The sequence below is a fragment of the Ornithorhynchus anatinus genome, chromosome 1, assembly GCF_004115215.2.
Source record: "Ornithorhynchus anatinus isolate Pmale09 chromosome 1, mOrnAna1.pri.v4, whole genome shotgun sequence".
NCBI lineage: Eukaryota > Metazoa > Chordata > Mammalia > Monotremata > Ornithorhynchidae > Ornithorhynchus > Ornithorhynchus anatinus.
In genome coordinates this window covers 179,980,799-179,994,297 of record NC_041728.1, presented here as the reverse complement: position 1 = coordinate 179,994,297, position 13,499 = coordinate 179,980,799, and the positions used below count along the sequence as shown (strand labels likewise).

General features: G+C 51.8%; 1 protein-coding gene across 1 annotated transcript in view; it reads left to right on the top strand.

Moving 5' to 3' along the window:
- The window catches only part of LOC103166230 (tensin-1-like), a 199,331-nt gene that overhangs the window by 43,346 nt on the left and 142,486 nt on the right, over window positions 1–13,499 (top strand). Inside the window, 1 exon segment of the mRNA XM_029063050.1 lies at window positions 2,181–2,222. Coding sequence (XP_028918883.1) covers window positions 2,181–2,222 — 42 coding nt within the window.

Here is a 13,499-nt window from a genome sequence, read left to right as displayed (position 1 = left end):
TAAGCGCTGGGGTAGATACAGGGTAATCAGGTTGTCCCACGTGAGGCTCACAGTTAATCCCCATTTTACAGATGAGGTCACTGAGGCCCAGAGAAGTGAAGTGACTTGGCCACAGTCACACAGCTGACAAGTGGCAGAGCTGGGTTTCGAACCCATGACCTCTGGCTCCGAAGCCCAGGCTCTTTCCACTGAGCCACGCTGCTTCCCTATTTACAGTCTAGAGGGCGAGGCAGACATTAATAAAAATAAATTAATTAAGGATCTGGACATAAGGGGCGTAGGGTTGAGAGAGGGGCGAATATAAAGGGGGCAAATTAGGGTGACGCAGAAGGGAGGGGGAGAAGAGGAAAGGAGGGATTAGTCAGGGAAGGCCTCTGGGAGGAGAAGGGCCTTCAATAGAGCACAACTACAGCCTACGTGCTCTTCCAAACTCTCAGTTCAGTGCTCCGCACACAGTAGACAGTAAGCTCCTTCAGGGCACGGATCCTATGTACTACTACTAATAAAAATGATTATGGTATTTGTTAAGCATATACAATGTGCCACGCACTGTTCTAAGCGCTGGGGTAGTTACAAGGTAATCAGGTACTCCCAACGTGGGGCTCAAGTCTTCATCCCCATTTTCCAGATGAGGGAACTGAGGCCCAGAGAAGTGAAGTGACTTGCCCAAGGTCACACAGTAGACAAGTGGCAGAGTCGGGATTAGAAACCATGACCTCTGACTCCCAAGCCTGGGCTCTTTCCATTGAGTCACGCTGCTTCTCCATACTAACTATTGTCCTCTCCCAACTGCTTATTAATAATAATAATAATGGTATTTTTTAAGCGCTTATTATGTACCAAGCACTGTTCTAAGTGCTGGAACACGGCAGTGCTCTCCACACAGTGGCCTGTCAGCTCCTTGAGGGCAGGGATTGTGTCTACCAACTACAGTCCTCTCCCCAGTGCTCAGTACAGTGCTCTGAACATAATAGACTGTAAACCCCTTCAGGGCGGGAAATGTATCTACCAACTCTCTTGTCCCCACTGGAGCACTCAGTATAGGGCTTGTCACAAAATGAGAGCTCAGTAGTTGCCCCTGATTGATTCTTTTTTTTATGGTATTTGTTAAGTGCTTACTATGTGCCAAGCACTGTACTAAGCACAGGGGTGGATCCAAGCTGATCAGGTTGGACCCAGCCCCTGTACCATGTGGAGCTCACAGTCTTCATACCCATTTTACAGATGAAGGAACTGAGGCCCGGAGAAGGGAAGCAACTTAACCAAGGTCACACAGCAGACGTGTGACGGAATGGGGATTAGAACCCAGGGCCTCCTGACTCTTAGTCTTGTGCTCTATTCACTAGGCCTTGCCGCTTCTCCATCGATCGATTGAATGATTGATTGTCCGATGGGTCTGGTGGCGGGGATGGTGAGGAAACTCTGTATCGTGGTCTAGTGGATAAAACACAGGTCTGGGAGTCAGAAGGTCAAGGGTTCTAATCTCCGCCCCGCCATTCATCCCCTTGATTCTATTTATTGCTATTGTTTTTGTCTGTCCGTCTCCCCTGATTAGACTGTAAGCCCGTCAGTGGGCAGGGACTGTCTCTCTCTGTTGCCGATTTGTACATTCCAATCGCTTAGTACAGTGCTCTGCACATAGTAAGCGCTCAATAAATACTATTGAATGAATGCATGAATGAATGAATTTGTGTGCTGTGTGACCTTGGGCAAGTCATTTCACTTCTCTGGGCCTCACTTCCCTCATCTGCAAAATGGGGATGGAGACTGTGAGCCCCACGCCGGACAGGGAGTGGGTCCAACACCATTTGCTTGTTTCCACCCCAGTGCTTAGTACGGTGCCTGACATAGGAAGCGCTTAACAACTACCGTCATTATTATTATTATTATTTTCATCATTTGGGAAGACTCGGCCCAGCCTGGGGAGGGGCTCTCATTCATTCATTCATTCATTCATTCATTCATTCATTCATATTTATTGAGTGTTTACTATGTGCAGAGCACTGTACTAAGCGCTTGGAATGGACAATTCGGCAACAGAAAGAGACCATCCCTGCCCAACAACGGGCTCTCCTGCCAGGGGGGTGGGGCATGGAGGGGTGGGCAGACCATTGGTGGTTTCTCATGGTCTCCATGATGTTTTCTGCCCCTGACCTTGCCCCCGTCTGCTCCTTTTCCAGGTGGCCACCCCCTGCAGTCCTCCTTCCCAACATGAGCTGCAGGTGAGTCTCACCTGGAGGAGGGGGTTGGGGGGAGGGGAGATGGAGCGGGGATGAAGTTGGGGGCAGGGGGAAGAACTGGGGGTGATAGGGTGGGGGGCTGAGCTGGGGGAGATGGGGCTGGGAGCCGAGCTGGGGGAGATAATAATAATAATATTCATTCATTCAGTAGTATTTATTGAGCGCTTACTATGTGCAGAGCACTGTACTAAGCACTTGGAATGTACAATTCGGCAACGGATAGAGACAATCCCTGCCCAACGACGGGTTCACAGTCTAACCGGGGGAGACGGACGGCAGAGCGAAACAGAACAAAACAAGACATCATCAAGATAATTAGAATCAAGGAGATATGCACCTCATTAACAAAATAAGTAGGGTGATAATATATACAAATGAGCACAGTGCTGAGGGGAGGGGAAGGGGGAAGAGCAGAGGGTGGAGGGAGGGGAGGGGAAGGGGAGCAGAGGGAAAGGGGGGGCTCAGTGTGGGAAGGCCTCCTGGAGGAGGTGAGCTCTCAGTAGGGCTTTGAAGAGGGGAAGAGAGTTAGTTGTTAGTAGCAACACTGATGATATTTGTTAAGCGCTTACTATGTGCCAAGCACTGTTCTAAGCCCTGGGGTAGATACACAAGGTCATCAGGTTGTCCCACGTGCGGCTCACGGTCTTCACCCCCATTTTGCAGATGAGGGAATTGAGGCCCAGAGAAGCGAAGTGGCTTGCCCAAGGTCACACAGCAGCAAGTGGCAGAGCTGGGTTTAGAACCCACGACCTCTGGCTCCCGAGCCCGGGCTCTTGTCACTGAGCCACGAGGGGGCTGGAGGCCGAGCTGGGGGAGATGGAGGCTGCGGGCAGAACTGAGAGAGATGGGGTAGGGGTGGAGCTGGGGGAGATAATAATAATAATAATGAAAATAATATTTATAATGACAAATATGGTACTTGTTAAGCACTTACTATGTGCCAAGCACTGGTCTAAGTGCTGGGGTCGATACAAATTGGACCCAATCTTTGTCTCACCTGGGGCTCCCAATCTTGATCCCCATTTTACATTTTACTTTATTTTGTTAATGAAATGTACATCGCCTCGATTCTATTTAGTCGCCATTGTTTTTATGAGATGTTCTTCCCCTTGACTCTATTTATTGCCATTGTTCTTAATAATAATAATGTTGGTATTTGTTAAGCGCTTACTATGTGCAGAGCACTGTTCTAAGCGCTGGGGGAGATACAGAGGAATCAGGTTGTCCCACGTGAGGCTCACAGTTAATCCCCATTTTCCAGATCAGGAAACTGAGGCACAGAGAAGTTAAGTGACTTGCCCACAGTCACACAGCTGACAAGTGGCAGAGCCGGGATTCGAACTCATGACCTCTGATTCCTAAGCCCAAGCTCTTTCCACTGAGCCACGCTGCTTCTCTCTGTCTCCCCCGATTAGACCGTAAGCCCGTCAAACGGCAGGGACTGTCTCTATCTGTTGCCGACTTGTTCATTCCAAGTGCTTAGTACAGTGCTCTGCACATAGTAAGTGCTCAATAAATACTATTGAATGAATGAATTTTACAGATGAGGGAACAGAGGCCCAGAGAAGTGAAATGACTTGCTCAAGGTCACACTGACTGTAAGCTTGGCCTCTAGACTGAAAGCTTGTTGTGGTCAGGGAATGCCTCTGTTTGGTGTTGTATCGTCCTCTCCCAAACGCTTCGTACACTGCCCTATACACAGTAAGCGCTCAATCAATACGATTGAATGAATGAATGAATGTGGCGGAGGCAGAATTAGAACCCAGGTCCTTCTGTCTCCTAGGTCTGTGCTGTATCCACTAGGACATGTGGCTTCTCTTAGCTGGGGTAGAGCTGAGGGCGATGGGGTGGGGCTGGAGCTGGTGGAGATGGGTTTAATAATAATAATAATAATAATAATAATAATGGTATTTGTTTAAAAAATGGTGGCATTAGTTAAGCGCTTACTATGTGCAGAGCACTGTTCTAAGTGCTGGGGGAGATACAGGGCCATCAGGTTGTCCCACATGGGGCTCACAGTCTTAATCCCCATTTTACAGATGAGGTAACTGAGGCACAGAGCAGTGAAATGACTTGCCTAAAGTCACACAGCTGACAAGCAGGAGCTGGGATTAGAACCCACGACCTCTGGCTCCCAAGCCCGGGCTCTTTCCACTGAGCCACGCTGCTTCTCTAATAATGATGGTATTAGTTAAGCGCTTACTATGTGCAAAGCACTGTTCTAAGCGCTGGAGTAGTTACAAGATCATGAGGTTGTCCCACATGGGGATTACGTCTTAATCTCCATTTTACAGATGAGGGAAGTGAGGTCCAGAGAAGTGAAGTGACTTACCCAAAGTCACACAGCTGACAAGCGGTGGAGCCGGAATTCGAACCCATGACCTCTGACTCCCCAGCTCGGGCTCTTTCCACTGAGCCAAGCACTTACTATGCGCCAAGCATTGTCCTAAACCCTGGGGTGAATACCAGCAAATCAGGTTAGACACAGTCCCTTTCCCACATGGGACTAACAGTCTCCATCCCCATTTTACAGATGAAAAATGGGAAGCAGAACGGTTTTATGGGTAGAGCCCCGGCCTGGGTCATGGGTTCTAATCCCGACTCCTCTAATCCCGACTCCTCCACTTGTCTGCTGAGTGATTTTGGGCAAGTCACTTCACTTCTCTGTCCCTCAGTTACCTCATCCGTAAAATGGGGATTAAGAGTGTCAGCCTCACGTGGGACAACCTGATTACCCTCTAACTACCCCAGCGCTTAGAACAGTGCTCTGCACATAGTAAGCGCTTAACAAATACCGACATTATTATTATTATTATCCCATGCTGTTTCTGTGGATGGGGGCAGAGTTTCCTCCCGACCCCACCCACCTCCTTTAGATGGTGAGCCCATTATTGGGCAGGGATGGTCTCTATCTGTTGCCCAATTGTCCATTCCAAGCGCTTAGTACAGTGCTCAGCACGCAGTAAGCGCTCAATAAATACGACTGAATGAATGAATCTTGCTGACCGACCAGTCTTCTCCTCGGGGCGAGGCCGGCTGGCTCAGGGGATTAGGGATTAGACTGTAAGCCCGTCAAACGGCAGGGACTGTCTCTATCTGTTGCCGACTTGTTCATCCCAAGCGCTTAGTACAGTGCTCTGCACATAGTAAGCGCTCAATAAATACTATTGAATGAATGAACTTCTCTGGACCTTAGTTACCTCATCCGTCAAATGGGGATAATAATCATGGTATTTGTTAAGTGCTCACTATGTGCAAAGCACTGTTCTAAGCTCTGAGACTATGAGCCCCTTAAGGGACGGGGATGATGTCTGATCCGATTTGCTCGTATCCATCCAGCGCTTAGTACAGTGCCTGGCACGTAGTAAGCACTTAACAAATACCAGAACTATCATTATTATTATTATGAGGCAACTGAAGCCCAGAGAAATGAAGTGACTTGCTCAGGACCACACAGCAAACAAGGGGCAGAGTTAGGATTAGAACCCATGACCTTGTGACTCATAGGCCTGGGCTCTAGTGTGGCTCATTCATTCATTCATTCATTCAATAGTATTTATTGAGCACTTACTATGTGCAGAGCACTGTACTAAGCGCTTGGAATGTACAAATCGGTAACAGATAGAGACAGTCCCTGCCCTTTGACGGGCTTACGGTCTAATCGGGGGAGAGCTCAGTGGAGTCAGAGGTCATGGGTTCGAATCCCAGCTCTGCCACCTGTTAGCTGTGTGACCGTGGGCAAGTCACTTCACTTCTCTGTCCCTCAGTTACCTCATCTGTAAAATGGGGATTAAGAGTGTCAGCCTCACGTGGGACAACCTGATTACCCTCTAACTACCCCAGCGCTTAGAACAGTGCTCTGCACATAGTAAGTGCTTAACAAATACCGACATTATTATTATTATTATCCCATGCTGTTTCTGTGGATGGGGGCAGAGTTTCCTCCCGACCCCACCCACCTCCTTTAGATGGTGAGCCCATTATTGGACAGGGATGGTCTCTATCTGTTGTCCAACTGTCCATTCCAAGCGCTTAGTACAGTGCTCAGCATGCAGTAAGCGCTCAATAAATACGACTGAATGAATGAATCTTGCTGACCGACCAGTCTTCTCCTCGGGGCGAGGCCGGCTGGCTCAGGGGAGAAGGAGGAGGAGGGAGAGGTGGAGGCCGCTCCATCCCGGAACTTGGAAACGTGGTTTTTCCGAGGAGGCCCGGAGGCCCGAGGGGTGGAGCCGGCCCGGGTGGCCAGCAGGGAGGGCGGCGGTCAGAGAGTAGGGCCGGGGCCGGTGACGGCTGCAGAGGAGAGCAGAGGCCGGTGGGGAGGATATTCAGTCATTCTATCCAATTTATTATAATAATGTTGATGATGATGGTATCTGTGAAGCGCTTACTGTGTGCCAAGCACTGTTCTAAGCGCTGGGGTAGACCCAGGGTACTCAGGTGGTCCCACGTGGGGAGCCAATGGGGAGGGAGGCGGTCAGTGAAGCGGCTGAAGAGAAGAGCGGTGGCCAGGGAGGAGGCCATTTCCTCCTGTGGAGGACGGAGTTTGGTAGGACGGCCCTGTCCGGAGGGGAGGTCCGTCGTCGGTGGGCCGGGGGTCGGGGGAGAGCGTCCGGCAGAGGGGCAGCATCGCAGGACAAGCAGCGTGGCTGAGGGGCAAGAGCCCGGGCTTGGGAGTCAGAGGACGTGGGTTCTAATCCCGCCTCCGCCCCTTGTCCGCTGTGTGATCTTGGGCAAGTCGCTTAACTTCCCTGGGCCTCAGTTCCCTCATCTGGAAAATGGGGATGAAGACTGTGAGCCCCACGTGGGACAACCTGATCACCTCGTATCTCCCCCAGCGCTTAGAACAGTGCTTGGCATATAGTAAGCGCTTAACAAATACCATCATTGTTATTATTATTATCAATCCCGCCTCCTCCACTTGTCCGCTGTGTGACGTTGGCACTTCTCCCTGCCTCAGTGGCCTCATCTGTCAAATGGGGATGAAGACTGTGAGCCTCACGGGGGACCACTTCATTACCTTGTACCGACCCTAGTGCTTAGAACGGTGCTTGGCACATAGTAAGCGCTTCACAAATAGCACGGTCATTATTATTATTATCTGGTCGGGTGGAAGGGTCATTAAGCGCTTAGTACAGTGCTCTGCACATAGTAAGCACTCAATAAATACTATTGAATGAATGAATTCTGCGGGACTGGACTCTCCCAAGCGCTTAGTATAGCACTCTGCACGTAGTAAGCGCTCAATCACCACCGCCGATCGATCGATCTGGTTGTGGGGCAGAGTCCAGCGGCGGGTCGACGTCCGGGGGCGGAGGGGCGGGAGGCGGCAGCTGGCGGGGAGGGAGGGCGGCCCCGCGGGGACCCTTGGGCTGGGAGCGGGGGGCAGGGCGGACCGGCGGGCAGTGGGCCTGAGAACAGCTGGAGAGGCCCGTTCTCAGGGCCGTAAATGGAATTCCTCAGGCCTCCCCGGGGGCCGGCGGAAGGGAGGCCGCCGCTCAGAGCTGGACACCCCAGGACCCCATCCCGAGAGGGGCGGGGGTCACGGGGAGCCTGGGACTCCCTGCCCGCCCCTTCTTCTCGTCCAGCCCCCAGCCTCCACCGGGCTGCCCCCCGAAACCGGGCCAGAGGGCCTCTCTCCTCCTCTGACTGACTCCACGGCGCCAGAGCCTTCTGTGGGTTGTCATAACAGCAACGACAATAATAATAATATTTATTATTTACTCTGTGCCAAACACTGGGCTAGATCCATCCACGGTGCTACCACGTTACTCCTATCACTCATCCCGTCCCGCCTGGGTGACTGCCTCAGCCTCCTCGCTGACCTCCCGGCCTCCTGCCTCTCCCCACTCCAGTCCATACTTCGCTCCGCTGCCCGGAGCGGTTTTCGAGAAAAACGTTCGGGTCATGTCACCCTGCTCCTTAAATGTCTCCAGTGGTTGCCCCTCCACGTCCCCATCAAACAAAAACTCGTCACCATTGGCTTTATAAAGCTCTCCATCCCCTTGCCCCCTCCTACCTCACCTCCCTTCTCTCTTTCTACTGCCCACCCCGCACGCTCCGCTCCTCTGACCCACTCACCTCCTCACGGTCTCCCCTTCACGCCTGTCGACCCCTGGGCCACGTCCTCCCGCTGTCCCGGAACGCCCTCCCTCCTCGCCTCCGCCAAACTCACTCTCTTCCCCTCTTCAAAGCCCTACTGAGAGCTCCCCTCCTCCAGGAGGCCTTCCCTGACTGAGCCCCACCATTCCTCTTCTCCCCCCTTCTGCGTTACCCTGCCTTGCTCCCTTTCCTCCTCCCTCCTTCCAGCCCCACACCACTTTCATTCATTCAATAATAAGATTGGTATTTGTTAAGCGCTTACTATGTGCAGAGGACTGTTCTAAACGCTGGGGGAGATACAGGGTAATCAGATTGTCCCACGTGAGGCTCACAGTTAATCCCCATTTTACAGATGAGGTAACTGAGGCCTAGAGAAGTGAAGTGACTTGCCCACAGTCACCCAGCTGACAAGCGGCAGAGCCGGGATTCGAACCCAAGAACTCTGACTCCAAAGCCCAGGCTCTTGCCACTGAGCCATGCTGATTCAATAGTATTTATTGAGCCCTTACTATGTGCAGAGCACTGGACTGGAATGTACAATTCGGCAACAGATAGAGACGATCCCTGCCCAACACCAGGCTCACAGTCTAAATGGAGGAGACAGACTGCTTATGTCCAGTGAACCCCTTATTGGGCAGGGATTTTCTCTTATCTGTTGCCGAATTGTCCATTCCAAGCGCTTAGTACAGTGCTCTGCACATAGTAAGCACTCAATAAATACCATTGAAGGAATGAGTGAATGCGTCATTTATTCATTTAGATTAATGTCTGTCTTCTCCCTCTCCAGACTGTAAACTGATTATGGGCAGGGAGTGTGTCTGTTTATTGTTGAATTGGCCCCTCCCCAGTGCTTAGACCAGTGCTCTGCACACAGTGAGCGCTCAATAAATATGATGGAATGAATGGATGAATGAATGGATACGAGACCTCGAGCCTGCCAGGCTATAAGAGGTAGGAATCTTAGCCCCATTTTGGTGATGAGCAGACTGAAGCCCAGAGAGGTGAAGCGACTTGGGTGAGGTCACAGGGCAGGCCAGTGGCAGGGCCCAGATTAGAACCCAGGTTTCCTGACTCCCGGACCCCTGGCCTTTCCACTGGGCCACACTACCAGAAGCATGCATTCAGCCGTATCTATTGAGCGCTGACTTCGTGCAGAGCACTGTACTAAGCGATTGGAATGCACAGTTCGGCAACAGATAGAGACGATCCCTACCCAACAGCGGGCTCGGTGTAGTGGCTAGAGCCCAGGCCGGGGAATCAGATGGTCAGGGGTTCTAATCCCCGCTCCGCCACTTGTCTGCTGTTTGACCTTGGGCAAGTCACTTTGCTTCTCTGGGCCTCAGTTCCCCATCTGGAAAATGGGGATTGAGACTGTGAGCCCCACGTGGGACAGGGATGTGTCCAAACTAATTTGCTTGTATCCACCCCAGTGCTTAGTTACCCCCGTCCTCCAGTCCATACCCTTACTCTGCAGTGCCAATCTTGACCCTCTTCAACTCTGCCTGTTGGTTTCCGTGTCGGTTTATTGTTGGATCGTCCTCCCCCAAGCGCTTAGTTCAGTGCTCTGCACACAGTAACTGCCCAATAAATACCATTGAATGAATGAATTGAATGAATTTCTACTTTTACTGGTCTTTCATTCGTTCATTCAATAGTATTTATTGAGCGCTTACTATGTGCAGAGCACTGTACTAAGGGCTTGGAATGTACAAATCGGCAACAGATAGAGACAGTCCCTGCCCATTCACAGGCTTATAGTCTGTCATGTTGCCAGCAGCTGGCTGCTGGTCATCCTGTCTCCCAAGGCAGTGACGGGCTGAGATTTTTATTATTATTATTATTATTATTATTGTTATTATTACAATAACAAGAGGGAGAAGAGGAAAGTGGGGTTTAGTCAGGAAGACATCTTAGAGGAGATAGGCCTTCATTAAGGCTTTGCAGTTGGGGGGAGAGTCGTTGTCTGGAAGCAGCAGGACTTAGTGGAAAGAACCCGGGCTTGGGAGTCAGAGGTCGTGGGTTCTAATCCTGGCTCTGCCACTTGTCATCTGTGTGACTTGGGGCAAGTCATTTAACTTCTCTAGGCCTCAGTGACCTCATCTGTAAAATGGGGATGAAGACTGTGAGCCTCATGTGGGACAACCTGATGACCTTCTATCTACCCCAGCACTTAGAACAGCGCTCTGCACATAGTAAGCGCTTAACAAATACCAACATTATTATTATTATTATTACCCCAGTGCTTAGAACAGTGGTTGGCGCATAGTAAGCACTTAACAAATGCCATCATTATTTGAGGAGGGAGGGCCTTCCAAGCCAGAGTCAGGACATGGACCATGGGTTGGTAGCTAAGATAGGCGAGATGGAGGCCCAGTGAGAAGGTTGGCGTTAGAGGAGCAAAATGTGCAGGCTGTGATGTAGAACAATAATAATAATAATAATGTTGGTATTTGTTCAGCACTTACTATGCGCAGAACACTGTTCTAAGCGCTGGAGTAGATACAGGGTCATCAGGTTGTCCCACGTGGGACTCCCAGTCTTCATCCCCATTTTACATATGAGGGAACTGAGTCACCGAGAAGTCAAGTGACTTGCCCACGGTCACCCAGCTGACAAGCGGCAGAGCGGGAATTCGAACCCATAACCTCTGACTCCCAAGCCTGGGCTCTTTCCACTGAGCCACGCTGCTTCTCCAATAACGACCATTCATTCATTTATTCAATCGCATTTATTGAGCGCTCACTGTGCACAGAGCACTGGACTGAGCGTTTGGGAGAGAACAATACAGCAATAAACAGACACATTTCCTGCCCCCAACGAGCTGACGGTCTGGGGGCGCGGAGGGGAGGCAGACCATCATAACAGCAACAATAATAAGGAGAAAAGAAAGGTCAAGGGCAAGGAGGCCGACGCCGCCTCCTCTCTTGGTTCTTTTCCACCCCCAACTTCAAGCTGTCGGCTGACCCTCCTTCTCCCTCCGAAACCTGCCCTTTTCTCTCCATTTGAACTATCGGCAGGCTGACCCGACCACTCCTATCCCGGCTGGATGACTGCCTCAGCCTCCTCGCTGGCCTCCCGGCCTCCCGTCTCTCCCCACTATAGTCCATACTTCGCTCCGCTGCCTGGATCATTTTTCTACAGAAACGTTCAGGCCCCGTCACCGCCCCCCTTCCTCAAGACCTTCCAGTGGTTGCCCATCCACCTCCGCGTCAAACGGAAACTCCTCACCGTCGGCTTTAAAGCCGTCCATCCCCTCGCCCCCTCCGACCTCACCTCGCTCCTCCCCTACTCCAGCCCGGCCCACACGCTTCGCTCCTCTCATGCCAACCTTCTCGCTGGGCCTTCGTCTATCTGGACGCTGAGCGCTCGCCCACATCCTGCCTCCGGCCCGGCCCGCCCTCCCTCCTCGTACACCACCACCCACCCTCAAAGCCTTATTAAAACCACATCTCCTCCAAGAGGCTTTCTCCAATAAAGCCCTCGATTCCCCTTCTCCCTCACCCTTCTGCGTCATCTGTGCGCTTGGATGTGTCCCCTTTAGTGATAATAATAATCGTGGTATTCGTTAAGCACTTACTAGGTGCCAAGCACTGTACTAAGCGCTGGACTGGGTACAGTGGACACTGTCCCTGTCCCGCTTGGGGTTCTCAGTGTGAATTCAGGGATTGTCTCTATCTGTTGCCGAACTGTACATTCCAAGCGCTTAGTTCAGTACTCTGCACATAGTAAGCGTTCAATAAATACTATTGAATGAATGAATTCCCATTTGCAGATGAGGTAACTGAGGCCCAGAGAAGCCAAGCGACTTGCCCAAGACCACACAGCAGACAAGTGGCGGAGCAGGGATTAGAACCCGTGACCCTCTGACTCCCAAGCCCGGTCTCTATCCTGTACACTATGCTGCTTCCACTCTTCCCTCTCCCCTTCTCTCCCCTTCCCGCCCTTCAGCTGCAGCAAGAGGGAGCGAGGCTAGACTTCAGGAAGGACTTCTTGACTGTAATGGGGGAGTTTCCGCAGTTTGTCCCATGGAGGTCTTTAAGGACCAGAGAAACTCGCCCATGGGTGAAGGGCGGGAGTGGGTGGGTACTGAGGTGGGCCACGGGCTGGGTCCACTCTGGGGGCGCTGGGGGCCGCAGCCTGGATTAAGGGACTCACACTGTGCCCCACAATCCTCCCTGGTGAACGACCACACCCGGGGGCACCCTGCTCCCCGCCCCTCGGGACGTCCTCTAAATCACTGCAAACCTCCCACGCTCTCTCCTGCCCCTCTCCATCCTCATACCCACCCAGACCCCGTGCCCACCCCGAGCCTCAGCATGGCGTAGCGGTTAGAGCCCGGGCCTGGGAGTCGGAAGGTCACGGGTTCTAATCCCAGATCTGCCACTTGTCTGCTGGGTGACCTTGGACAAATCACTGTGTTTCTCTGGGCCTCAGTTCCCACGTCTGGAAAATGGGGATGGATACCGTGAGCCCCACGGGAGACTGTGTCCAACCTGATTTGCTTGTATCCACCCCAGCACTTAGTACAGTCCCTGGCAGTTAATAAATACTATCATTATTATTATTATTATTGTTAAGGCACAGAGGGCAGGGCTGGAGCAGGATGTGAGTGGCAAGAGAGGAAACCAACAGACAAACACAGAGCTGCCTGCGGGCTCTGGGTTGGGGGCGGGGATGGAGGAGGAGGAGGAGGAAGAGAAGCCACACAGGGTGCAGCGTGGCTCAGTGGGTAGAGGCCGGGCCTGGGAGTTAGAGGACCTGGGTTCTAATGCCGCCTCTGCCACTTGTCTGAGGGGTGACCTTGGACAAATCACCTCACTTCCCTGTCCCTCAGTTTCCTCATCTGCAAAATGGGGATTTGATCCCTGATCTCTCTATTACTTGCAACTGCAATGACTCTCCCCTCCTTTCTAAGTCTTACTGCAGGCCCACTTCCTCTCAGAGGCCTTCCTGGACGAAGCCCCACTTTTCCTCATCTCCCACTCCCTTCTGCCTCGCCCCGACTCGCTCCCTTTGCTCTTCCCCAGCGCCACACCACTTATGTCCATATCTGTCAATTATTTATTTCTATTAATGTCTGTCTCTCCCTCTGGATTGTAAGCTTTTTGTGGGTAGGGGATGTGACTGTTTACTGCTGTATTGTCCTCTCCCAAATAC